We start from the raw sequence: 27,641 nt of genomic DNA, 5'->3' as shown, positions 1-27,641 counted from the left end.
GTGCACATGCGTGTGTGTGTGTGTAAATGTGTCACTTTATAGCCTCTTAAAGAAGAGTGTATGACTTTATGTTGTGAGGGATAGGCATAGGGACACTTTTCACTTGGGGCCTGACCCCTTCTCGACTTGCAAATTCCGACCTTGAGAGTTTTGTAAGTAGTCCTTTGGTGGACAAGAAGCTCTGCCAGGGCAGGGCCTCTGTCTGATTCAGTGTGTCCTCAGGCCCGTATAGCACAGCGATGGGTTCATACAAGGTGCCTAATATAAATGGGATGGAAGCTCTAATAGCATTCTTATTTCTCTCTATTGCCTTATGGTAGCCACTCATTAACTAATTAAACTAATAATTAGAACATAAGTAAATCAATCAATCAATAATCCAGCTATTCCTCACATGGTTCCCATCTGGGGACAGTTATGAGGACTGAATAAGATAGGGTGGGGACACTCACCAGAGCAGTCACTTAGAAAGTTTTGAGTGGTGCAGGACTTCTGTCATAAACCTTTTCCAGGTGAACGTCTTGCCCAGTGTCCCGGGTTGAAGATTTGCAGGCATACAAAGGACATAGAATATCTGTGAGCGTCACAGCGCTCTGTGGCAACTTTTCTACACACACAACAGAAGAATGAACCCTCTCCCCTTTCTTTTCCTATAGTCTCCATCCAAAGGCTTCACCGTTTCCTCTTCCTTCACAGAATCCATTTAGACTCCTTAGGAGTGAGGGGAGGGAATAACCAAGTAGCAAAATCACTGAGTAAATAAGAATAATCAAACAGATACTCCCTGGAGAGTCTTCTTTCTGTGAAGATGTTAATTAATATGAACGCTCTGTCTTCACTTTCAGAGGCAGCCTTCCTGTGCTGACTGTACACGACTGCCCATCCAGCCTGCAGTAAACTTTATCCTTGGGGTCTTCAGCCTTTGCAGAATGAGCTTCTTTGGGGGAATCAAGCCAAATCCTGCCTGTTCAGAGCTTAGAGAAGTTGCTTTGTCTAAAATTAAGTGCATATTGGGGTCGGCCCTGTGGCCCGAGTGGTTAAGTTTGTGCTCTCCGCTTCGGCAGCCCAGGATGTCGCTCGTTTGGGTCCTGGGTGTGGACATGGCACCGTTCATCAGGCCATGATGAAGTGGCATCCCACGTAGCACAACCAGAGGCACTCACAACTAGAATATACAACTATGTACTGGGGGGGTTTGGGGAGGAGGAGGAGAAGAAAAAAGGAGATTGGCAACAGTTGTTAGCTCAGGTGCCAATCTTTAAAAAAATAAGTCTTTAAAATTAAGTGTGTATTAAACCAATGACAGTGGAGGTAGGAAAAGACACCTTAGGCCTAGATGCAGCTGAGTCAGGAAATGAAGCAGGGACTCCACGTGTGTCCCCTTTCACCACATCACCCCCGTCTCAGGCCATCCTGATTTTCCACCACCCTCACTGCATGTCAGTAGACCCACAGCTCACAAGCTGCTGAGGTGTCGTAGTTGGGAGATTGGGGGTTGTTTCTCTCCCATCCATATCCGAGGCCTGGATTGTCCTCATGGCCATTTTCTGGGTGCTTTATTCTCCAGGCCCCTCGGGTGAAGAGGTGGCCTCTAGCATTCTCTGTGCTGGTATTACTAGGAAATGACAGTCTGCTCTCAATGGGCCATTGTTCCAGAAAAACAACTACAACTGGGTGACGCAGGAGGAAGAAGGAAAGGGGAAGAAGAGGGAAGTGTTTGGAAAATAAAGGCGCCGCGGAGAATAAGGAATTTGTGAGTGCAGGGGGAGACTCATGTCAGGAAAAGTGGCCCTGGCCACAAGGCGTCCGTCCAGAGCTGCCCTCATGTTTCCTGCGTGGAACACACTCGTGAAACAAGACAGTCCTGGGTGAGGGTAGTGGGGAACCAGCCTTGATGTAGACATCTTTGGAAGGACAGGGTCTTTCTTTCTTGCCTTTCCACCAGTCCTGAAAGCTTCCAAAACTCCACAGTGCTTCCATCTGGGCTTAAATGGAAACGTTTCGAAGATTCCTCACTCCTTTCAATGACCTTTGTCAGAATCCTCCAAACCTACAGTTACTCTAACCTGAATGAACAGAAAGTGTCATCAGTGTTTTCTGATTCTCAATGGCCCCTTGTACTAGGCTAAAAAATCACCAGCCCCCACACCCCCAAAAAAGTTAGGAAAGAAGCATGAAGATGATTGAGTAAACGTTGCTTCTCTCTCTCATTTTTAAGGGTTCTTAGAGCTTGAGAGGTGGGGAATCAGGAAATAGGAGTGAGCATGGTGTCTGGACAAAGGGAGGACCTGAATGGATACAGGCAGAGCCAGGGCACCTTTGCCTGGGAACTGGTAATCCTGGGGCTACCTGTATTGTCACATTTGCTTACAAGGACGCCTGGCACTGCGTTCATTGCTGACTGGTCATCCCTAGAGCAACAAAAACTGGGGTCTTTGGCCAGTGCCGAGAGCAACGCTGGACCGAAATCTGACAAAAGCCTGTTCAACTCTTTAAGAAAAATCAATCTTTATTTTCCTAGCTGGATGCTATTGGAGGTCACAATTTATGTGCATGTTAGTGACATGGCTTTTGACATTTCCATTAGCAGCCCTGTTTTAGGGGTTTTCCATCTGCTGTAGAAATCGAATCTCAGAATAGTATATTACACATAATCACCATCTGAAAAGGGATGAAACCCACCAAGAGTGTGATTTTTGAGGAACCCAGTGCCGGGTGCAGAGGGCTCTACGCGGGGGCTGGCCTGTGTGCAGCTAAAAGCAGGCCCTGCCCAGAGCTGAGTGCCTGCTATGGTCTTAGAGGAGAAAGGTAAAAAGTGTGTACCAGGGGCATCTGCAGCACTGGGTCCATGTTCTGCCAGTGACCAAGAGGAGGTGCCAGGTTTGACATTAGGTCCCAAACTGAGTCCTTGTTGGCTGCCAGCTCACAGCTTTGGCCATGGAATAATATCTGTAACTCCATTCTACAGCCCTCCCATTCAAAGACCTGGATCCTCCATTGATGTGAATGACACTCTCTCTTGAAGAGATGTCCGGATAGTTCTGCACTGGGTAGCACTTGAATGAGTGTACGTGAATGAATATATGAATGAGTACTTCCAGGTTGGGAGGAGAAACCAAGCCCAGAAGAGCCCATGTCCTGGTTCTAAAGCATATGGATACGAGTGTACAGCTAACAGTCATACACGTTAAATAAAGGAACACCCCGGTCTAGAAGCGTTGGACTCACAGGGAATCTAGGCTGGTGGTGGGGTGGCTGCAGAGGGTTAGGAGACATGTTTCCTTGAAGTTGGTAAGTCAGATATGAATGGCTTGGGCTCTAGAAATCATAACTTGCCAAGGACTGTGGCCTAAGCCCACAGAGGTATTAGGAGGTTAAACTTTTACGTAGCCGCTTGTTTATTTATCCATTCAGTAAATATTTATTGAATACCCATTATGTACCTACTAGTATATTAAGCTCTGGGAACATACTGGTAAGCAAAACGAAATCCATATCCTCAGGGGGCTCATGCCTTATAAGGAGACAGATAAGTAAGTAAGCAAATCATATAGAGGAGACATATTGTTATATTGGAGACATAAGATGTTATAAGAGCACACATGAAGGCCTCCAACTTGGATGGGAAATTGCGGGGTGGGTGGGGCCTCCCGGAGGTGGTGTCCTCTAAGTTGTCATCTAAAGGATGAGAAGAAGTTATTAAGTGAAGAAGATGGGGGTCCTAGGGGAGAAAGGGAAGAAGACCAGGCTGAGGTCAACATGGGTGAATGCCCACAGTTAGGAGAGAATAAGACAAGTTCATGGAACTGAAAATGGGAGTGGGGAAGAGGGCCAAGACCTAAGGTTTGAGAGATAAATGGGCATTCAATGTGAAAGGCCCCTGAAAGCCACGTTAGGTAGTTCTGCCTTTTCCCTGAGGTCAATAGGGAGCCATTAAAAGCTCTTAGTCAGGGGAGTGGCATCAGATTATGTTTTAGAAAAATGACTTTGACTACATGGTTGTGAATAGATTGGAGGGGTTTAAACTGAGGTCAGGGAGATTAGTTAGGACAATGTTGCCATAATCTAGGCAAGAAATTATGGTATCTTGAGCCAGTGTGGTTGCAGTGGGGATGGATAAGAAGTGGAAACAATCAAGATATTTAGGAGGCTGAAGAAAGTTGGGAATTGGTTTGTTGTGAGAGGTGAGAGAGAAAGGAATCAAGGATGGAAGGAAGGAATCAAGAAAGGAAGCAAGGAATTTCTTGCTTGGGCAATTGGGTGACAGTGGCACTCTTTACTGAAATGGAGAACACAAGAGGAGAAGCAGAACTTTGTTGTTGCTGTTGTTAAGATAATGTTTTGATATTCCAATTGGGAGGCATGTGTGACGTCCATAATGGGGAAATATCCAGGAGGCATTTGGATATACAGGTATGTCTGGAAGTCAGAAGAGAGACTCCCTGGACTTTTGGAGTCGTCAGCATATGAATAATCCTTAAGCCCTGGAAGTGGGTGAGCTTACAAAACAAGACGGTACAGAAAGAGAAGAGAGCTTAGAACAGGATCCAGAGGAAGCCCAACATATTATGTAATGCCCCTCCAGGACAATCACACCCACAAGGGAGATTGAAAAGGAGTCGCTGGAAGAAATAGGAGGGAGACCAGGAGAGTGTGGTGTCATGGAAGCTAAAAAGGTTTCAAAGAGGAAAAAGTAGTTATCAGTCTTAATGCTGCTCAGAAGTCTCCTGAGAGGAAGACTGAAAAATGTCTGTTGGATTTAGTGACGTATGGGGGATTCCTGGTTATCAGAGGCAAACAGTTGTGGTCTTAGTGGAACAATGGGAGCAGGAATGCGATCATGGTGGGTTGAGGAGTTAAGTAAGTGCTTGGGAAGTAGAGGTGGGGTGTCTAGGCAGCTCTAGGAGTGGAGAAGGGGCATGAGTTAGACTGATCCAGGGTTAGGGTTTGGCACTGTGGGTGCCATGGAAGGATAATGAGCAAGAGAGTTCAGGAATTGGCAAGGAGGCAGCTGGTAGTAGAGCCATCGGCCTTGAAGTGTGGACTGAATGGAGAGAGAAGGAAGGAAGGGCGTGCTCGGGAGAGATTTGGAAATCAAAGAGAGGTTCTGGTGAGAGTAATCGGATGGGAGAACTTGAAGGGAAGGAGGTTTAAATTTAACACTTCAAAGGAATAGCTCTTATTGGGGATGGAAGCTCCAGAGTGTTCTCTATAAGCACCTCCTGGAGGGGGCCTGTTCGGCTCATGGACCTGAGTTAAAACACCAAGTCCACTTATTTACCTCCCTGTCTCCCCACGGCCCTCACTCAGTCCACTGGATCACTGTTCTAAATTCCATTTCTCGATTCCCTACCAACCGGCACTGAGGTAGACACTTCTCACATATTTTCTCTAATCCTCCCAGCAACCTTGCATGGTGGGTATTGCGACTCTAATACAGATGACGAAACCAAGACCCAGAGATATTAGGAAATTCGCATATGATTCTATAGCTGATACGTCAATGGCAGAGCCAGGATTTGAACCTAAGTTTCATCCAACTTCAAAGTCCAGGCTTTTTGCTCTACACTTTTAGACGGTAAGTTTCTTGGGGGCAAGAAGTATCTTAGCAATGAGCCTTGGTATTTGATGCCTACGCAGAATTAAAATTTGAGAAATGCAGGTGCAGGAGTGAGTGAGTGAAGGAGTGAGTGATGCTAAAAGCGACTCTCCTGTCTTGTCTCCCGGGGAAATCAAAGTACTACTCCCCGAAGAGAGGAATGGAGGCGATTGGAAGGGGAAGGGGAAGAACAGGGTAGGAAGAGGTGGCAGCTGAGCGACGCTAGTGTTGGATGGATAGAACAGAACAGAACAGATACCACAAGGTTTCCCGTCTGCTCCGGCGCCAACCTCCAGTCCTGTCAGGGAGTGGCCCAGAAACTCCGGAGGAGGAACCGAAAGGGGAGGTACCTAGGGAACAAAACCCACATGGGAGGAAACAAGAACCCCAAACCACCGAGTGACATTTAACTTTGCATTTCCTTTTTAGAATCTGAGGCTGGGGTTTCTCTACAGACCTTCCTTTAGAATGTCAAGCAGTGTGTGTGTTCATGCACGTGCATGAGTGCGTGAGTGCGTGGGAGGGCAGGACCGGATTGCCCATCACTTGTCTGAGGAGCACGCACACCACCTAACTCGGCCTTGAGGCCCAGGCGTGTGTCTGCCGGATGCTCTGTCTCCTTTCCCTGGGATAGATTCAGTGAGTCAGCAACACAGCCTCCTTGGAAGGAGGGTCGTTCCAGATTTGGGGGAAGTGGGAAAGGCTGGTGGATTTTCTTGACCGTCATCAAATTCCTCTCCCACCCTCCCTGAACAACAAAAAGTTTGATCTCCTCCTCTTTCCAGGCTTTCAAAGGCGCACATGCCGCCTGACACTAGAGAAAAGCCCCTTCCTCAGTCCTTCGTGGCTCGGTCTCATCGCTTGTGTGTTCAGCTAACCTACAAATTCACTGTCCTCCTTCTCACCACCATCATCACCATTTCCCCTCTGGGTGGCAGGGCATGAGGCCTAGTGAGCCCGGGCAGGGCCATCTCTGAGGTCCACGGGAAAGTCCTGGGACCCAAGGGCAGTGCCGTCACCCTCAGTATTCCACATTAGACACATTCCTATCATAGCCTGTCGTCCCCCACCCATGCACGCGCACCACCCACTGTCTGCTTCCCAGGGCTGCTCACTGGGGGGCAAAGGTGTGGGCAGGAGACAGAGGAGCAGGTGAGCAGATGGAGCCCTTTGGGACTGGAGGAGCCTTCAAGGATCACAGAGCCTATCCTCTTTAAATCACAGATGAGACTGGGGTACAGAGAGAAAATTCATCTGTTTAATCTTTCACCTGCCCATTCCTCCTTGCCTCCATCCAGTAAATAGCCATCACCTGCCTAAACCTGGCGGGTCCAAGAGATACAGCCCTGTATGAGAGAAATCGGGTGCCTGCTCTCAGGCGGCTTTCATTCTGATGGGGAGAGGGAGACAGTAAACCTTGAACTTGAAGCGACTCCCCCAAGGCTAGCTGGTGTCAGAGATGAGAAGGGAGCCTGGACCTCCTGCAGTATCCTTTCCAGGACCCATCAGTGACAGCTCCCTGCTTCCTGGGAGCCTGAGCGTTCCTTTCTGTCATTCACTGCAGTTGGAGAAGTTTAGAAGGAATAAAATTGGATTTTAGTCTAGATTCTGGGCAGCAGAGGGCTTGTAGAGGAACAAGTAACTTTTGACCAGTCCAGACTAAGGATTCTTTTTTGTATTATTTTGGTAAAATATGCATAACATAGAATTTAGCATTTTAAGCATTTTTAATATACAGTTCAGTGGCATTAAATACAGGTATCAAAATATTTTTTAAAAAACTATTTGTAGTATAGTATATGTGTGATCCTTTGTTATTAAGCTCAAGCAGTGGTCACATATCTATTGTATTTTTGCAGGAGTGGTTTGCATAAATATTTGCAGATAACTGCCACACTGGTACCATGGTATGAAAATATCTGCGCTGTCGATGACCAAGTCACAAGTACAGCGAATACGACGGGTTTGTTGCTTTCATTCCCCAGTGAAGGAACTGCTAAATTTCAGTTAGAGGTTGGTGACAATAAAGACGTCACTTTTTTCCCCTCCATGTTCACCAGCCTCCTGAGTTCAATCCCTGGACTGCTGGGGGCATCATGGACTTTAGGTTGAGAAGCCCTGCCCAGACAGAGTCAGCCCCACCTTTTCTGCCCTTCTGGAATGGCAGTGCTGGGGACCAGGCGTGTGCTGATGAGTAGGACATGGTGACAGAAACCCTGCCTGTGCCTGGGCCGTTGAAGGAGAGAAGGCAGGAGCATCACAGGAACCCAGCCGACAGGGGGAAGGTGCCCCCATTCTCCCCAAGCTGCCAGCCTGCTGTCTGAGGTGGGCGGGGCCAGTGCCCCCTGGAAGTGTGCCTTCTGGCAGCTTCCCCGCCCCCCTTCCACCCCCTTGTCCAAAGGCTCAATGCAGAAGGGAGCCATATGGTCCTTTGTGGACACATTTTCCCTCGTACAGTATCTTCCTGGTGTGAATGCAGGGCCTGGCTCCCCAGTGTCAGCTGTCCCTCCCCTCCCCCGTGCCCCATCCCCCACAGCCAGCCCAGAGAGTAGCAGGTTGTGGGGGGCAGGCTCCCTGAGTCGGGAGCCCTGCAGAGTCGGGGTGATCGAGGAGTCTTAGTAACACCCACCCACACACTCACACAGAAAACTGTTGAAGTGAAGTCAAATGTCTCAAAGTCAGATCCCTTTTTAGTATGAATTTGCTGTGTCTCATTCTGAGCACTAATTCCAATTTAATTGCAAGTGGCCTGAAGCCTCTTCAATAGGAGTAACAAATGGTTTGATTTTGTAAACTTCATCAGACTGCATTTTAAATGCGACACAGTAGCCCAACTCGAATGCCAATGAACCACTGGAGTAGCTCTCTGTTTACTAATTATCCGTTTTTACTCCAAGCCACGCTGGCTGGCTTGTCTGATTAAATCGGATTTGTGGGATAGAGAACAGCTAGCAGAGTTTTCTCTATAGTAAACGAGATTGAAACTATGGGCCGCCTGGCTGCACACTGTAAATTATATTTCCTTTTAAAGGGGACGTGTCTCTTTTATTTCTGTGTCATCCCTCCTGCATATTAAACTTCACGGCACACAAGTGTACCCGGCTGCTTCTAAACCCAGCCTCTCGCCCTCCACCTGGTAGCCGGCTCACTTCTGTTGCTTTTCCATCTTGGTCTCCAAACTGGAAAGGGAATTGGTAGCTACATCCCACGTCCCAAACCCCCCCACTTTCCACTCCTTTTCCTTTGTAATCTTTTCTTTTCTCCCCTTCATCCTGGGGTTGAGTTTTCATTATTCCATTATTCTAAAAGGTACCTGAGACCATGTGAGTTCTTAGAATCCATTTTGAGTTGGCTCAAAGAGAGTTCTAGCAATAAAATTTACTGAGACACAACACAGACTGCATTTCAACCTTTCAGAAAGACGTGAGTCTTGGTGGTATCGGGCTGGGCCGGCAGGGGTTGCACATGAATTGGTAGCGACAGTGTCAACAGTGAAGAAAGAGAGTCCATTTCTGAAAAATTAGATTTGTTCTTTTGGTGCTCCCTGGAATGAAATCCTTTCCTCTGGCCTGAGTGAAATTAAGATCACCTGGTTCCTACCTGTGGTCCAGCAGAAAAAAGGCAGTGGTGCAGGTACTGGAGGGGTGGATGTTGGTGGACTGGTGCCCACAGTTGAAGCTCAGGTTGGGGCCACTGGTGTGTCCACCCCTGACTCCCTGGGGTCTGAGGTCTGGCGTAGAGGTGCTGGACTCTCTTAATTGTTTATTCCTCGGTCCCTAGGAAAGCCACCTCCACCCTTCATCCTTCCTGCACCACACATACGCACGCACACACGCACACACACTACATAAAACAAACCCCAGGCAACCTTCAATAAGGTGTAATCAGGCTGTGCTTAAACTCTGCCGTTGCTGAGACTTTAACTCCATGAGCTTGACCTGCCCTGCCCTCACTCTTGGTATCTATCTTTGTGCCGGGAGCTTTTTATATTTTAATTTGTTTCTGAGTGTCCTGCAAAATTAACGGTGTGCACATGTTTCCCTTTTTGGCCATTGTGTGCGGTACAGTACGGGAAGGCTGGCAGTGCCTCTGATAGCCCGGTTACCGTGGGAATGAATGGCCACGGCACTCTCAGACTCACAGCCCTGCTTTTAATTGTTGACAGTAAAAAGCATTTAAATGCTGCTTAATTTGTAATCATCTTCTGGGGGGGAAAGGAGAGGACCCATTAAAATGTCAGTAAAATGAATACGTCCTCTCTTTTTTTTGGTTTGGTTTTGTTTATTTATATGGGGTAGTTTTTCTTTTCGTTGCCCGATGTCTGTCAGGTATTTAAATGGCTCTGAAACAATCAGTATTTCATTTTATTTTGAATTTCTGGCTCCCCCAGCCCAGCTCCCCTCCCAGCCCCATTCTGTCTCTCTGGGTCTTTGTCTTGCCTCTGTCTGTCTGTCTCTCCCTGTCTGTCCCTTCTCTTCTATCTGGACCTCCTCCTGTCTCCACCTCACTGTCTCTGGAATACATTGGGGTTCACAGGACATTTTAAATAAGACTCTAGCTGAGTTGGTTTTTTTCCCCCAAAGATGCCTCTTCTGGGCCCTGGTCCCTCCCCAGGGGCCTCAGGATGACTTTGGAGATGCCTGGAACTGGAGAGTGACCTCTATAGAAAATGTCTTGTACGCTTGACGAATACAAGGGATGAAAGAGACTGGCAATAACTTTGTCCAAATAAAGAAATGGGGTCTCATCTTCAGGGGACTCTCCAGGCCCCCCCAGGAAGCTCTAGACACACTGCTCAGAATTTAAGTGCCTACCATGCGTTGGCACTGTGCTAAGGAAATAAGACCACTGGATTCAGAGGGTCTGGTTCTCTGACAGCCTCTGTGCAGGGTCTCTCAATTGTCTTTCTGTCACCCCGGCACTGGGGGCACGGGAGAGAAAGCCCCTCTCCCACCCCATCAGCCAGGCCCTCACCCAGCACAGAGGGAGATGCATGGACCCTTAGACAGCGATTCTTCTAGAACTGCCCTTGTGGGTGTATGGCTAGTTCTGGGAGGAACTAGCAGGTGGCCACTTGAGAGAAAGAACGTAGCAGGTTCTCTCAAGTCTTTTTCTCCCATCTTCCTGAAAATCCCCATCCCACAGGGCTGTTTGAGACGGTTCAGAGTGACAGACCTGGACGGGCCCCTAGCAGATGCTCAGTCAAGCTCAGGTCTTTCCTTTGCCTTGCCTGTGATTGTCCCTCTGTGGTTCCCAGTGAAGCCTCGAGATTCTTTTTAACTAAAAGAAGGCTGTCGAGGCTGACTTTGGAGATAGTGAAATACATCTTGATGGGAGAAAGCCCTTTTCGGTCATCCAACACCGTCTTCAATAGGCCTGAGATCATTGGCTGTTAGAGTGGGGGGAAAACCCTTTAAGGATCATTTACTTCCACCTTCATTTTTCTGATAAGGAAACTGAGGCCCAGAGAGGTCTAGGAACCTACCCAAGAGTGCAAATCGAGTTGGTCACTGAACCAGGACTTGAGGACAGGCCTCCCAGCTGAAGATTCCAGTGCTTCCCATGCTTCCACCTCTCTTCATTTGGGAGTCTACAGTGAAAAGTCACAGGAAAGGGTAGGGCAAGAGGACAAAGGTGGGATGATTACCCTGGCCTGTCCTTTCCCACACCATCCTGACTTCCCACCACACACTTCAGGAGTTCTCTTTCCAGAAGCTTCCAGAACCAGATGAGTTAGAGACTGAGGGCCCTTAGCTGCTTACAGTCTGGCTCCCACGCAGCCTTGCAGAGAGCTGCAGGCCTCAGACGTGGCCACGGACAGAGGGCGGAGAGCTGAGCACGTGCCAGTGAGGATGTACTGAGGAAGGAACTTATTGTAGCTATGTGTTTATTCACTACCCACCTACCCCCAAATGAGGGAAGCAGGGAGCCCTTTGGCTTTGGGATCCCAGAGGATGGACAAGCTCTTGTCTCTCTTCTGTGAGCTTTATTCCTACAGAATAAGCAGCGTAAAGAAACTGAGGAAGGCAGTCTGTCTCTGCATCTTGGGAGGAGACGCTGGGCACAGGGGTCCTTCAAGGCAGTACGGTGCCCACCTGCCCCATCCCCTAGCCCAACTTCCCCCAGACTGGTGCCATCTCAAAGGCCAAAATGGGTACCCGAGAGAAGCTTCCCGTCCCCAGGGCCAGGTCCTCAGGCTGTGCAGGGCCGGGCTAGGTGACAGGACTCTGGGCCGCCCCTCTCCTCTCACGACTGTTGAAGTGGGTCCAATTTTTCAATCGTGGGCCAATTAGTTTCACAAATGGGGGCCCCCGTGGTGCCAGGGCACATTTGTTCCGGGCCTGCGCACTGGCCGAGCCTCATTGTCCTGCCTCCCACCCCCGTGTGGGCCCATTGTCCTCACCCCCAGCGGGTGCTGCTTATGGCTGATTTATACGGGCAGGCGTCCTGCGGGCTCCAGGCTGCACCGCCACAGCTGGCGGAGGTGCTTAAGGCCTCGGACCCCATGACCTTTGCCCCAGTCCTGCTGTCATTTTGAAAGTTACAGACCAGAGGGCTGCATACCTCTCCGGATTTACTTCCCACCCCAACACCACCACCCCACTCCACCCCTGCCGCCACCACCACTACACACATACACACTGACTGCCTTGCCGTCTTCCTCCCCTTGCTCTTGCTGTGGAAGTTTGGATTCATTCTGGAATGTCTGAAAGGGTCCAGGAACTGGACTGTGAAGGGACTGCGGGTGGGGGGTACCAGGAGAGGTAACTGGTCTGTTCTCATGTGGAGGAGGCTGCTGCTTCCCCTCGTGTGGCTTTTAATCCTCAGATTCCTAAGTTCCGCATCCGATCCAGGGGCTGGAGGGGTGTGTCCCTATCAGTGTGGCACTGCTAGGGGTCCAGGACTGCATTGGCATCTTGGAATTGAGTTTGCCCTTGGCACCTATTTTGCCCTTTACAGCTTTTCACCCTAGAAAGGGTGGCCCAGCATGAGGTAGAGCGAACGGGGAGGCTGTCATGTAACCAGGCAGCAGAGCGCAGATCTGGTCCCATTTTAACCCATTAACTGTCTCTTGCAAACCAAATTCAATGTTCCTCCTCCTTGTTACCTCCTTTACTTTCTTTTCCACCCCTTTTCTTGTCCCTCTACCCCAGGTTCTCCCCGTCTTCGGCTCGTTTGTTGGAGTGATTGACAAAATTAGTAAATCCATTCATGTTACTTTTATTGTGCAGGTCTCAATAAATCCCCTGTGTCCAGGGTGCACCTTAATGAGCTAGTGAGCTGACAAATTTGTTTACTGTAGCTGAAGGTGCCGAGTAATGAAATGCACTTGTGTCTGCAGCTCACTGCTAAACAAATGCATGGTTTTCTGGGAGCCAGCATTGCTAGCTGCTGCCGCCTGAGGATGCGGCCACATTCCCCAAGAGACTGAGAGAGGGGTGTGTGTGTGTATATGTGCACACACATGTGTGTGCTTTGAGACATGTAATCACTCACCCATCCTTGGCTTCATTTTAAAACAAATCTGAATCAGCTGCTCCAGCTCCTCTCCGTTTTGGTTATTCATTGAGAACTCTCTGCTCCCTGGACTAAGGATATGAAACCATAACATTCCTCCTTTCCCTTGTGGAAAAGGAAGCTCATACAGATGTATAGGTGTCTTCCAAGATTCTAAGCAGATAAGAAAGAAAGGAGAAAGAAATAGGGAGGGCTGGATAAGGAGACTGGACTTGACAAGGCTGCATTGACAAGAAGGCTAGGTGCTAAGGTTTTTAGCTCCTAGCTTGGTTCAGGAAGATGTAACTGGGCAGATGATTAAAGGTGCCCAGGAGTAGGTGACACTAGATTCAGGAGACCAGCACCCATGCACGGGCTTGCAGCTAATTTGGTTTGAGACAAGCCTTCCAAGATGTTTTCTCAGCTTCTCTACTTCTCTTGAGAGAGAGGCCGTAGGCAGTAAAGGAAACGCTGGGACTTACCTCCCACTCAGTGGCAGCTGTCATTCCCAGGGGTCAGTGGGCTGACACTTTCTTGGGCTAGGCAGACTGGGCCCTCACTGCACACATAGCTAGCCTTCTGAGGAAGGCTGGGAGTTCAGGAACTCCTCCCAGATGATCCTGCAACTTATGCCCAAGAGGAGAACTCGAGAGGGAGCTCCTGACCCTTTTTCCAGTGGATCCCTTAAGAAGGAGCCAAGCCTTAAATGATGGCACAGGGGAGTCAGAAGGGAGGCACCCATGCCGATGTCATGGGCTGAGTGTTTATTTCCTTTCTGTCTGCCCCCTGGCCCTCCCCCACACACCTGTAGCATCTCTCTCCTTTGAGATGCACACGGAGTCTTCTTGCCTTTGGCGTGAGTCAGCCCTGGACTGCTGGTCTCTGTCTGTCTTTTTCTCTTGACAGTGGATGATGCAGCTCTACCATGTTCTTTAACAATAACCTGGGGGCAGGGAGAGAGAAAGATCGGGAAGGAGAAAAGGCAGCAGTTTCAGTGATGGTTTTGGTGTGTGGTGACAGGGCTGCCCATGGCGTCTGGGAAAAGAGTAATCCTGGGGGTCAGAGGAAGGAGAATGACATGTCTGAAGGATTTGGGGGTGGGGGTGGGGAGATGGTTCCAGTTTAAATGAAAGTTTTCACACTCCTGTAAATTTGATATTTTCTTCTTGTGGGGAGAAGCTGCTGGGCGTGCAGGGGAAGCAACTCTTCCTTTGCTGGGTGAGGTCGAGTGGGGTTGGACACAAGAGGCCCATCCGTGGTCCATGTTCATGCACACACCCTGGCACATGCACATGTAGTAGTCACGGCCAGTTTACCAAAAACAGCCGGAGTATATTTAGACCCCTCTGCTCTTCTGATTAAGAAACTGCTTATAGCTGGTGATAATAAGAGCCTTGCTCCAAGAAGGTGTAGCACCTGAAAATCTTCTCCAGCTGTGCACTCCTCTGATCCTGTTCCTTCCTTTCTATTAAAGAGCTAATTGGTATGGAAATGGCACAGGTGTAAACATGAGGGTTTTTGTGTCTCGTAATTTCAGACCTAGTCATCACCTGGGTGAAATAAATACCCGGGATCTGTGTCACCCCTCCTGTCTCCTGTTCCACCCTGGCCTTGGCTTTCTCCCATTTTTTGGCTAAAATTAAACTTGTTTTAAATTTGGAGTCTGTGAGTCGTACATGCCATGCCCTGAAGCCAGAACTGGCAGTGCTGCCCTTGGTGGTGGGGGTGGGGGTGGGGTGGGTCACCATCTCCAGAGATAGAATAGATGTAAATGGGGACCCAAATATTTGCATGGACCCTGCCCATGTTACCCAGAACCAGGCTTTCCATTCAACCTTGCCACACTCATTCCCTCTTCCTAGTTCAGATTTCCTTCAGGCAGACACCTTTGGCATCCAGCCTAAGACTGAGCCCCATTCATTCTTCAGGAGAGCAGAGGAGGTGCTGACTTTTTAACCCGATAAATTATTTCTTTGGGTCAAGGTTCATTTATGTATCTGATTTACATTGAAATTTACAGATTGATGGAACATGATAGATTTGTAGAATTTACATACTCAAAAACCTTTGTCAGTTGCTTCATAACAGCACTGTGAAGTCAGTATTGGAAAAGGCAGGTTAGTTATGAATGCCGTTTCTAGATAAAGAAATGAGGCCAAGGGCAGCAGCTACTTGGCCCAGGGTCACACAGTCGGGAAGGGCTGCACTTCTGGGCCTGAACTGGGGTCTTCTGACTGTTTCACTCCATGACGTGGTAAAACTGGCCCTTCTGTGGTCTGAGTCTTTGCTTCTAAGCAAGAGAGCTCAGACATGGAGCAAGAACTGGGGGCCCTCTCCAGCCCATTAGATAGACGTGAGAGGCCCCAAAGAGCTCAGCTGTGTGTGTCACTTGGAATTGTTGATTTCCAAGGAGAGCCTTGATGGAAGCTCTCAGTAACGGCTTCATTTGGTCTGAGCATTCACCAGCTCTGCCCGTCTGTCTGTACCATGACTCTCCCTGCCCTATGTCCACTCTCCCACCCCATGTTCTTGGTGATTATCCCACAGCTCCTTATTTATTCTTTAATGCACTGTGCAGCTATTGAGTGCCCGCTCTATGCAGGGCCCTGTGCTCCGTGTTGGGGGATGTAAAGATGAAGAGAATAGTTCCTGCTTTGCAGGGCTTACAATCTAGTAGGCATAGGCAGGGCTGAATGACAAAAGTAAGGCAGCAAAGGGTTTTATGTGCTATAATCGTGAGGGCTCGGAGAAAGAAGGTGTTCTTGGCACTGAGTCCTAAATGGTGTAACTCATCCAAGATGCCTTCGCTAGGGTCAGCTTCCTAGAAGAAGCAGCTCAGAGTAGATGAAACAACTCAGGCTTGTGTATTGTGTAGGACTGCCATGATCCTCATCCAGGTTGTCCACTGCAGGAGGATGCCCAGCTGAGAGGGCAAACGGAGGCTGGATCCAGCCCTCTGTGCATGCCAGAGCTGTGCGCCCAGCCGAGGATCTGTGTTTGCCCAGAGGAGGAGGCATCATTTTCTAATTCAGACAAAGGCGTCATCTGGGCTGGCATTGGCTCTGCCACATCTTTGTAGTTATAAAGCTTTTTCACATGGGTATCTCATTTGATCCTCTCAACAACTGCAAGGAAGAAGGCAAAGGATGAGCAAACTCTGATCCAGAGAAGTTCAGTGACTTGCTCAGGGTCACCAGGCAAGGAAGTGGCAGAGCCAGGACCCCTGTATTCTTTTCTCTCCCTTGTGTCATGCTGCATGTGATTTCTGAAGGTCTTTTACAAGCAGTGGAGGCTCCTCCCCTCTCCCCAGTGGTGTCAGGCATGAGATCTCTCCGCAGCAGAGGAGGGAGCAGCAGGTAACTCAGGAGCTCAGGCGCAGAAGGGAGCAGAGTGTTCTAGCTGCCGGGCCCCCTTGCCCCACCGCACAGCTCACTGCAGCTAATGAATTGCTAAGACAATTTTATAGATAATTTTATTTCCATAGTCCCACATTTTAATGTGTTTCCAAAAGCTAGCATTTATTTGCTTAATCTCCCAGTGTAATAGAATCTGCCCTGACTCATCATACATGCGAACAATCAGCTAGGCAGAAACTACAGCAAATTGTTTAATAACTCACATCTAGTCTCTAGATTTTTAACTTGCATGCACCAGTAGCTTTTCTTGTGTCTCATCTTCTTCTCCCCCCTAACCTTTCCTTTTTTCTTTTTAAGTATTTTTCCATCCTCCCAGCTGTTGGTCTCCAAACAGAAGAACGGGGAGATGGGGTGCAGGGCTTCAGAGTCCCCTTTGCTTCTCCTCTGAGCGTTGATCAGTGTATTGGGGGCCAGGGAGAGCCCCTGCACCTTGTGAGATGTCTGTTCCAGGAAGGGGAGAAAGGCCATTGTAGGGACATTGTAGCATTTTCTTTCTAGGTGGTGACCACATAACTTTAAACCTATCACCAAGGTGCAGAGCTGGCTGTCCAGGACTTCAGGTGCACCACGCTTCCTGACTCGAGCCCAGGCCTCGGGTCCTGGCATGCCGCCTTCCTGGATTTCACTTCTCCACTCCTTCTCCTGTCCTCACAGCTCCTACCCTAGTGCGTCCCCATCCTCCTCCAGTGGTAGCACGAAAGCTATCGGCTCTCTCCCTGCTTCCAGCCACTGGCCACTGCTCTTGGTCCCCATGCTGCCCCTGGGGGCATTGCCCTCACATATAGCTGGCATCATGCTAGCATCGCCCAATCCTTTCATGGCTCTGCATTGCCTGTAGAATGAAGTCTCATCTGTCCTGCCCGCGATAGGGCTCCCTGTGATCTGACTCCCAGGAACTTTCCCTGCTCGTCTCTGCCCTCAGGGCCTGTCCTCCAGCCTCACCTGCTCTGACATCAGCTGACGGTGTTTCCTTAGCCTGGCTCCTGTGCCATGCCTCCTGACCCTCGGCTCCTCAATACTCTTCATTTCTCAAAGCCTGACTCAGAATCTTCTCCAAAGCCCTCTTGGAGTCACCCTGGCTGATCATTGACTTGTCTGAGTCCCCAGCTAGTCTGGGACCCTGTTTCTCTGGTTGATTTCATCATCCCCATTGTCACCTAGCACAGTGCCTCCACTGGGTAATGTTCACTGGGTCGGCTGCGTGGACACGAAGTGGGTTCGGGCCATCCGGATGAAGTGGGGACAGCGCAGTGTGGCAGTGTTGAGGGCCTTGGGAAGAACATGTGGTCAGAGCACGGCAGGATTCCCAGGCGGCCCTGCCAGGTGTTGTCGCCCTCAGAGCTCCTCTGGGCTCAGGTGTCCTACTGGGAATGTTGTTTGTGTTCCCTCGGACCCAGGCTCGTTCCACGCTGAGGATTTCAGGGGAAGCATAAGGAGAAACCTGGGCTCTTCAAGGGCATGGCTCATCCAGAAAGCCTGCTCCATCTTACCGATTTAAGGCAGCTGTTTGACATGGGGCTTTTAGGGACAGAAAGGGGGCTGGTGCTGGGGGCCCTCGGGGTGAAGCAACCAGGGCAGCCGTGTCACAGAACATGTTGCAGACGGACTCCACTCCCAGGCATGTTGACCTGGCTGGGCTGGATGTTGAGGATTCACTGTCAGCCCTTGGTCTGCTTCTGCCCGGGCAGACCACTCCCCCCAGTGCCCTTCAGTCAAGTGGAGCCAAGCACCCCACTCCCTTCCAGAGATCCTGCTGGCCCCTAGTGGGTTGGAAGGCTTCACAGAACTATCCCTGTGACTCTGCTTCCAGTGCACTCCTCCTGCCCTGGGTTCTCTAGCCTTGCTGGGGCAGGCCCACGATGCACCAGGGCTCCTGAACAAGCCATGTTGGAGCTGGCTTGCTGGTGTTGTTACTTTGCCTCTTCTGGGAGAAGCCCAGACAGACAGGTGGCAGACCCAGAGCTAGACATGGGCCCAGCCCTGTGGTTTCTGAAATCAAACAGACCTAGGCTTTCTCAAATCCCAACTCTGCTGCTTTCTCATTGTGCGACCTTAGGCCAGGTAGTTCATCGCTAGGATTTCCCGTTTGTAAAAACGAGGATGAGAATGGCTGCCTGGCAGGATCGCCAGTTTCAAGTGAGATGGCAAAAACAGATAAAGCACCTAGTGCAAGGCCTGTGTTAGTTCCCTGCCCTTCTGCAGTGTGGGGCCAGGAGCAAACTCCTGCCCTAGCTTGTTTCCAGTCTCCCCTGCTCAGCCTGCCCTGGACCTGGATGCAGCAGCGACTGCTGGTTGCATGGACCCTGGCTGTAGGGGCCTAGACTCCAGGGTGTCTACACTGATGGCTGTGAAGGGTGGAGGAGCAGGGGACAAAGAGAGGTCTTGCGTTCTTGCTAGTCCATCCCCAGCCTGCCATGAATGGGACTGAAGCACTGAGAACAGACCTCCCAGTTGCCATCTGCATCCATGGACCAGAGAAGCAGCAAAGCTCTTCATGCTGTCCTTCTGTTCACCCCACTTTCCACCAGGAGCCCCCTCATTCCACCTTGAGCAGCCCACGACTCCCAGCAGCCAAAGCTCTGCCCCTCCCTCCACTCTGGGGAGGCTGGACAGATGCTGGGTCTCCCTACCTTTCCTGCTTGTGTCCCTCACACAGGGGAAGGCAGTGTGGAGCTAAGCACAGGTTATGTCGCCCAGATGCCAGCAGAGAGAGGCGAGCCGATGGGCTTCCCGGAGAAGCTGATGTACTTAGAGAAATGGAATCGAAAATGGTGGGCACTGAGCAATCAGTTAGGACTCTGATGGGGAGTTTAGACACTTCCTCACGCGGGGCTCTACCCAGGAAGGCCGTGGCTCCAGAGCAACATCAGGAAGGGGGTTGATAACAAACGGAAAATGGTAGCCTGTCTTTGTAGAGTACCATTGGGTACCTGCCTGTGCTTCTGATCAGTGCAGGGAACAACTGGACAGAATTAAATGGAAATCTCAAAGTCCTTGACAATTGCCCATTGGTCTTGGGATAAAGCCTAAAGCTCTTAACATGGTTTCCAAGACCCCGCACAACCTGGCTTCTGACTCTTTGGCCATTCTTTCCACTCCTCCCTGCCTCCCTAACTGTGCTGTTCTTCTTTCTGATCCTCCGACTCAGCACACTTCTTTCCAGCCCAGAGTGTTTCTAGATGCTGTTCCGTCTTCCCCCACTGGCCTGGTGTGCTGGGTAACGTCTATGATGAGAGGAGGGACTTTGTATAGTTTTCCATGGTTACATCCCCAGTGCCAAAAAGAGAGTCCTACTTGTAGAAGATGCTAAAATAACATTTGTTGAATGAATGGACCGTTAAGCTGTGTACTTTAATGAATGGAGAAGTGGTTAAAAGAATAAGGTTTGTAGCTGGCATGAGGAGAGGATTCAAACCTAGGCTGCTTGTTGAATCCCAGCTCTGCTGCTTCTGAACTCTGTGGAACTTTAGACAAATTACTCAGTCCGTCTGTGCTTCATTTGCCTTGTCTGAAGGCTCAGGATGTAGAGCTACCATTCTGAGATGTGATTTTAAATTAGTTGCATTCACACATTGGCCGACCCATGTTCTCCTCATTTTGACTCCTCACAGAGGCCACCCTGCCTCCCCGTCTTATGTCCCAGACTCCGAAAAGTCCCTCTGATATATACCGTCTGGGTACCCTGCCTTCAGCGTAGCACTCCACACCATTGCAGACTCAGATTTGCTGCTGCGATGTATCTGATTAACGTTTCTCTTTCTCCCACTAGACTTTAGGTTCCATAAGGGCAGGAGGTAAGTTGATTTTGTCCACTGTGGAGCCATATACTTGGTGCTCCATCAATATTGTGTGGCCCGGGCCGCCCTTGCGTTTGCTCCTGAGCATGGAGGCTTGGGGGTGCTAGTCTTGACACTGGCTCTCCCTCTGGCCTAGCTGGGTAAAAATGGCCCTCAGTTCCGCTCTCCTGAGGTTCTCCCACTCCTATCTCCCGCAGGCACAGACATGGCGGTCTTCTGTCTGCTGTGCGGGAAGCGGTTCCAGGCGCAGAGCGCGCTCCAGCAGCACATGGAGGTCCACGCAGGCGTGCGCAGCTACATCTGCAGCGAGTGCAACCGCACCTTCCCCAGCCACACCGCCCTCAAACGCCACTTGCGCTCACACACAGGTACGCCCATTGAGGTCTTGGGAACCAGTGTCTGGATTTACTTCCCGAAACAGAAAGCGGAGTTGCCTGGAGGATCGGCCCTCAGCCCTCCTTTACTCAAGGGTTGAGCATGAAGGGGCTTCCATAGCGCAGGTAAATGTTGACCGTGCTTCTCCGTTTTGTGGACCATTGGTTATCTCTCTGTGATTGACAGAGAGGGTGCTCATTAAAAATTCAGACTCTCGGGTCCCACCCTCAGAAACTTTGGCTCAGTGAGTTTGAGATGGGATCCAAGACCCAACACTATTAATAAATATTTCCCAGGGATTCTGATGTGGGTGGACCCAAAATGCATTTTGAAAAACACTGACCTACATGGTCTCTGACTCTCTCTTCTGTACCCCCCACCCCTCTCACTGCTCCCTACCCATGTACACATACTCCTGAAGTCAGCTTCGGCTCTTAAGGGAATATTGCAGAAGTGGTCCTACTTGCTCCACAATAACAAAAGCAAATTTTTCATACTTGGGCCTCAACCTTGCTAAGGGGAGGCAATGAGGGTCTTTAAACACTGAGTCATGAGTAGCCCTGCTTGGCCAGTTCTAGATAATGGAGGAGGAGGGGGGTTGTGAGTCAAGGGGCTGAGCTAGGTGCTTAGGAACTGGCAGTCCCTGCCACCATCTTCTAGGTTTGGGGGTGGGACGCCTGGTCCCTGAGGTCCAAGAGACATTTGCTTCCTTGCAGCAGCCCCTGATCCACCAGCGAGGGAACAGATGACTGAAATTCTTTCTTCTCTCTAAGGCAGAACTGGGTCTTCACTAACTGTCCGTGGACAAAGGAATGCCCCTGTCTGAGTCTACATGTGTCTCTGCCTGTGTGTGTTCTGTCCTGGGTTTGGGGTGAGAGTGAGCGACAGGGCGGGGCCCGGGAGACAGACAGGCTGACTCTGCATCTGAGTTTGGAACAGGGTGTGTGCTCATGTCTGTTGGAGAGGGTATAAAAAACTCGGTGTGCCTCAAGACACGGATGGCAGGACCCTTTCCGTCTTCATTCTTGAGTCTTGTCACAGCTCTGGAATTAAGTCCGCAGGCCAGGCCTTTCACAAACAGCAGACTCTGCTGGCTAAGGGAGGGGGCTTTATTTATCCCAGATTGAGCAGGCCTGTCCTGCCAGCAGTTGGCATCCTCGCCAAGGAGCCGCCAGGGCTCTCACTTCTGGATGCCATTCTATTCAGGGGACCATACTGCCTTAGCACCACCACATTTGCTGACAACTATTTAGTTTTGCTGGCATAGGACAAGGGGAGGTCCCAGAGGGTAGGGCTGACAAGAAAGGCTAAGGAGGAAGGGATGCTGACAAGGACTTTGTCTATAGTGACTGCAGACACATCCCTGCAGGTATGTGCACCATCCTGTCAGCACCTCCCCACTGGGTGCCCAAGTTCAGCCTTCTCAAAGATGGCCAATTACCTTTCAGCCACTTCTGAGCATGCTGCTGGGTCAAATCAGTCAGCTTCATGTGACTCAAGTGATCCCAGTCCTGCTAAGTCCACCCAGGATATGCCCTGCTTTGTCCATGCCACCTTCTAAGAGCTCAGATATCAAAATGTCACCTGCCCCTGTGCCAATCATGGCTCAGATTCATGGGGAGGGGCTATTTGCAGACATAGTTTGGGAGATTAAGTACTAGATTAAGTACTTGCTTAATCTAGGAAACAGGGAGCATGTATGCTGCCCATGCACACACACACACACACACACACACCCCCCACATACACCCATTGATTTTCACACCAGAGAGGCCCTGTGCACACCAGCCATATCCAGGCCGAGCACACCCCTCACACAATGCCTCATTAATATTCCGTTCTCCTTGGCCCATTTGCTGCTGAGGCTGGGTGTTTAGCATCGGCAGCTGTGTTTGGTAGGTTAGTCCAGCCGTGCTCTTGGCATTGATGGATCCCTGATTCACGTGGCCCATCATATAATAAACTCTCAGCTGTGCTGAAGGGAGGGGTCTGAGGAGCTGACGGGATGGGGCTGGGGTGGGGAGGGCGACACTGGGCCTGGCCAGTGCCAAGGAAGCCACCAGGTAAGGACAGACTGCTGGGGTCACAGGTGCACTGGGTAGGCTGGAGGGGGCTCTAATTAGTCTCGTTTGTCCTGCACTTAATGTCAAGCTCATTAAAGAGGCTACAGAGTTAATCAACATACCACAAATTGGATTTTGAGTTCTGCCGCCAGTTTTGTGTACATTATGGCGACACGGACACGATTAACTCAGGGTGACGATTTTAGGCCAGGTGCTCACCGTGCTTCAGATTGTGTGTGTGAGTGTGAGTGTGAATGGCTTGTCTTTCTTTTTTTCTTCTAAGTTCTTTTTCTTCCCTTCCCTTGGCTGACTCTGGAGATTTCCTATTTAAACTCATTTAACATGTGATCCACTTCATAATTAAATTCATAAAAATCTGGTCAGACAAACCTCTCTGCCTTAACCCTTTGTTTTTTTGGACTCTCAGGGCCCCCGTCTGGAGGGGAAAGGCACAGACAGCGGTTCCCCTCCGGCCGGGTGGCTGCCGATGTACGTTTTAATTACCGGCTCTGGCTGAAGTCTCACGTGGCCCTTGCTTTATTTATTTATTTATGTCTTAATGAGGATACTGAATCCTTGATTAAAGTCGTAATCGTTGCAGATTCGGTAAGGAGGGGGAGTTGGATGTCAGACGGGGCTGTGTGTAGACGTCTACGCAGAGAGAGTGGCATGCGGGCCCAGGCGCGCACAGACTGACCCCTCTCTCTGTTAGATACACAACTAATTAGGACCAGGGTCTGCATGGGCCTCTACTCCCTTGGGCTGGGTGGGGCTGGAGGCTGGGGACCCGCCCTGGCAGTGAGAGGATGGACAGGTTCCAAGAACCCCAGGACTCAGGTCATCCCCAGATTTGCATGGGAGGGATGCTCTGGCTATGCCTCTGAGCCCGAGCAATGGCCCATAGATTAGGGAGAACCCAACGTCATGGGATGGCTCTGCTCTTTGAGCTTCTCCTGTCTGACTCTTTGATGGAAGTGCTCCCACCCACCCCTCTACACCCTCAGAGCTTCTTGCAAATCTTCTCCCCATGAGAGAGCCCGCCAGTGAGCAGACCCCAGCATCCACTCCCCACAGAGCCTTAAAAACCCTTCAGAGCCATCAGCAGAGATGAGAATTTATGTGGGTACAGGGGCCGGCATTGGAGAGGGGGGAGGTTTGGTTAGCGGCCTGCGGAGGGGAGGGAGAGCAGAGAGTAAAATATCATTTTAAAGAGGAAGTGAAGGCACAGGCATGCGAGTCTATAACGAGAAGGACAATTTATGCCCAGGCACGAGCGCAGTTTGACATGGGGATAATGAAAAAACGTAGGTCATTGTGGATGACTGAAACCTTCTTCAGCTGAAGAAAATGTATGAAATGCAGAGGACATTACACGGTTGGCAGCCCCGCACATCTGCAGAGGGACAAGTGAAATACAGTGGGCCATTCTTTACCATAAACTGTGGTTGTTGGAGATGCAGCCCAGAGAAATTGTAATTACAGTGACAAGACGAATCAGCGATATTTAAATATTCATGAACAAAGTCTGGGGTGATCAATCTATCTTTATTGTCTGTGCCTTCACTCCTGTAATAAATAAGTAGCTGAAGTTCTCACCTGTCATCCCCCAAAGCCCCCACTTTGGGCACAAAGCGAAAGATGGTTAATCCCCATGCCCCAACCTCTCACCCTCCAGGGGACATAGGAGTGGAATGCACAGAAAGGAGGCTGATGGGCATAGACTCCAAGCCAAGGAAAGGCTGTTCTCCCCCGGTTTCATATACTCACCATTTCCCCAGGGTCTGCTCTGGGTTGTCCCTGTGCTACATACTGAGGCTACAAGCATGAACAAGGCTCCCTTCTTACCCTGGAGGTACTTCCATTCTAGAAGCACCGTGGGCATGACAGGAGATAGAGTATGCATGTCAGTTAGCAATCTGATAAGTCTTCAGTGTCCAGACTCTGGAACCCAACCAGAATCTGAATCCTGACTCAGCTACCTACTAGCTCTCTGACCTTGGGGACCATGCTTAAGCATCTCATTTTTCTCATCTGTAGAATGAGAATGAGAATATTTTTCTTATAAGGTGATTGCAAGGATTACATGATGTGATCCTTGCGAATTTCTTTGCACAGGAGTGAGCATGCAACAAATGTGGCCCATTTAAATGAGAAAGTCCCATAAAAATTCTGCTACTACTACTAAAAAAACGAAATGCTGGATTTTTCTTCTCTTTGGGGACAGAGAAGAAAGTGTGACTCATTTTGCCTGGGAGACTAAAGGGAAGCTTCCAAACAGGGGTGACATGTGCGCTGGGCCTTGAAGGATGACTAGGAGTTTGCCAGAGAGAGAAGAAGGGAGAGAGAGGATCGAGCAGAGAGAACAGCTACATAAAACTGGGGAGGAGGGAAAGAGCAGGAGGTATTTGGGTAACAATGAGAAGTTCCCCAAATGGGAGGGATTTTTTTTAATTGACATATGACATTGCATTAGTTTTAGGTGTACAATAATGATTTGATATGTGTATATATTGCAAAATGATTGCCACAATAAGTTAAATATCCATCACCTTACAGTTACAAATTTCTTTTTTCTTGTGATGAGAACTTTTAAGATCTAATCTCTCAGCAGCTTTCAAGTATATAATACAGTATTGTTAACTAGTCACCATACCGTATACATCCCCGGGACTTATTTATTTTCTAATGGAAGTTGTAGCTTTTGACCCCCTTCACCCATTTTGCCCACCACCCATTCCCCACCTCTGGCAACCACTACTCTGTTCTCTATATCTATGAACTTGCTTTTTTTTTTTTTAGATTCCACATATAAGTGAGATCATATGGTGTTTGTCTTTCTCTGTCTGACTTACTTCACTTAGCATATTCTGTCAAGGTCCATCCATGTTTTTGCAAATGGCGAGATTTCCTTCTTTTCATGGCTGAATAACATTCCATTGTATATGTGTATACCACATTTTCTTTATCCATTCATCCGTCAATAGACGCTTAGGTTGTTTCTGTGTCTTGGCTATTGTAAATAATGCTGCAGTGAACATGGGGATACGTGTAGAGGGATTCTTTTGAGGGTAGGGGAGTCAGGCGGGAGTGGCTTTTGCCCCTGACCTGGAGGAAAGGAAGAGAAGATAGCCAGAGAAGCTGGGGGGCAAGGTCTCAAAGTCCCCAGGTCTGCTCTACCCTTGTGGGCGCCTGCTTTCTGGGGACTGCTGTTCATCCCTGAACCAAATGGGCTCTCTGTTCCATAGACTGGCCCTTGATCCATGGATGACCACTGAGCCACAGTAAAGTATGGACGTGTGGGCGCACATGTGCTCCCTGTTTGTGCTCTGGGGCTAGCAGAGTCTGGGGGTCCTTAAGTCGCCTTCAGGATGTTGAATGTGGCAGTCTTTTCTTCCTGGTGCGCTGAACATACCCTCCTGTCCCCTAAAGACGAGGCAGGGGGATACAAGGGCCTGATCCAGCCTCTTGTCCCCACAGGCGACCACCCATACGAGTGTGAGTTCTGTGGCAGCTGCTTCCGGGATGAGAGCACACTCAAGAGCCACAAACGTATCCACACGGGCGAGAAACCCTACGAGTGCAATGGCTGTGGCAAGAAGTTCAGCCTCAAGCACCAGCTGGAGACGCACTATAGGGTGCACACAGGTACTGAGGGCCAGGACGGGTGCCTGGGCTGGCTCTGAGCCCTGGGTGGGAGTGGGGGGGGGGGCAGGGCAGATGGTTCCCCGGAGAGGCCCAGGTGACGATAGTCCAAGGCTGCACCGCAGAGTAGAAGCGATTCTGCTTAGGGTTAGTATGGTGGTCTGAGGGCCACCGCCTCTTCCCCACACTGAAGCAGACATTGCTCATCGATCACAGCACACTTCCCATGGGCCCAGACTAGCACTCCAAGCTGCCATACCAATAATTCACAGATGATGTGCAAGGTGACGCCTGTTCGTGAATCCCGAATTAGGTTTAGGTTGACCCAGTTAACTGAAAGTGAATGTTAGGATGGCTTTATGTTACTTGAGGGTTACAGTAAGAATTAGGGGCACTGAGTTAGGTTATGGTGAAGGTTGGGAAAGTGTAAGTTAGAGTTCGGTTTTCAGATTAGAGGAGCAGATGGATTTAATAACCCCTCTACGTGTATAATGTTTTACCATTTCACACGGCCTTCGCATTCCTTTTTACGTAAAAGAAATGTGAGCTACTGTTTTCCCCAAGGTCTGAGGACAGAACAAGTGGAAGTGGTCCCGATGTTCAGAATTGCCAGAGTTGGGGCAGTGGAATGCTGGAGCTTCACCTGCTTATGAAAGCCAATTTTGTACATCTCTTCCCAAGTTCAGTGACATCACCTTGGTTGCTTAAAATCGTCCATGGTGGGAGTATTGACAACATAGCCATGAGCAAATGCTACAAATTAGGTCTTTTTAGAGAGCCAGTTGTTACATATTTACCACCAGGGCACTGCGGGTTGGGGAGAAGGTAGACATTCAGAAGGACTTCGCCCGAGGATGAGAGGTAGTAGAAGGTAGTGGAATCTGACAAAGTAGGAAGCCTCCTCTCATCAGGGGAGACAGCCGTCCTGTGCAGAGGAAGGGAGAGGTGACCTCAGGCAGGTCCTGCCAGCCTGGGGAGAGCCTGCTCCTGTGGGAGGGCTGGGGAGGGCCCAGGGAGCAGTAAGCAGAGGGTACGTGTTGTCATAGCTCTGCTCTCTTGCCTCCAGCATGGCCCACAAACAGAGGATGGGGTGCTCGTTGCTGACAACCAGAGAAGCCCAGAGGATTCCCCAGAGCCCTGGGGCTTCCTTAGCCCCTTGTCGGGGATGTGACCTGGCAGGTGGATCATTAAATGCATTTGGCAGTGACTATTGTAAATAGCCGGTCGATAGTTAGATCACTTTGGCTGTTCA

At 49.8% G+C, this 27,641-nt stretch overlaps 1 protein-coding gene across 5 annotated transcripts in view; it reads left to right on the top strand.

Moving 5' to 3' along the window:
* ZBTB16 (zinc finger and BTB domain containing 16) overlaps positions 1–27,641 on the top strand; it is a 183,941-nt gene that overhangs the window by 152,447 nt on the left and 3,853 nt on the right. For all 5 annotated transcript variants that reach the window (XM_014855496.3, XM_044753322.2, XM_070490259.1 and 2 more), the window contains 2 exons: positions 20,507–20,677; positions 26,225–26,392. In XM_014855496.3, the coding sequence (XP_014710982.3) occupies positions 20,507–20,677; positions 26,225–26,392 (339 nt within the window). The remainder of the gene's footprint in view (positions 1–20,506; positions 20,678–26,224; positions 26,393–27,641) is intronic.

This window comes from Equus asinus, chromosome 20 (genome assembly GCF_041296235.1).
Source record: "Equus asinus isolate D_3611 breed Donkey chromosome 20, EquAss-T2T_v2, whole genome shotgun sequence".
NCBI lineage: Eukaryota > Metazoa > Chordata > Mammalia > Perissodactyla > Equidae > Equus > Equus asinus.
The sequence above is the reverse complement of the archived record's forward strand: the minus strand, read 5'-3'. Positions and strand labels throughout refer to the sequence as shown.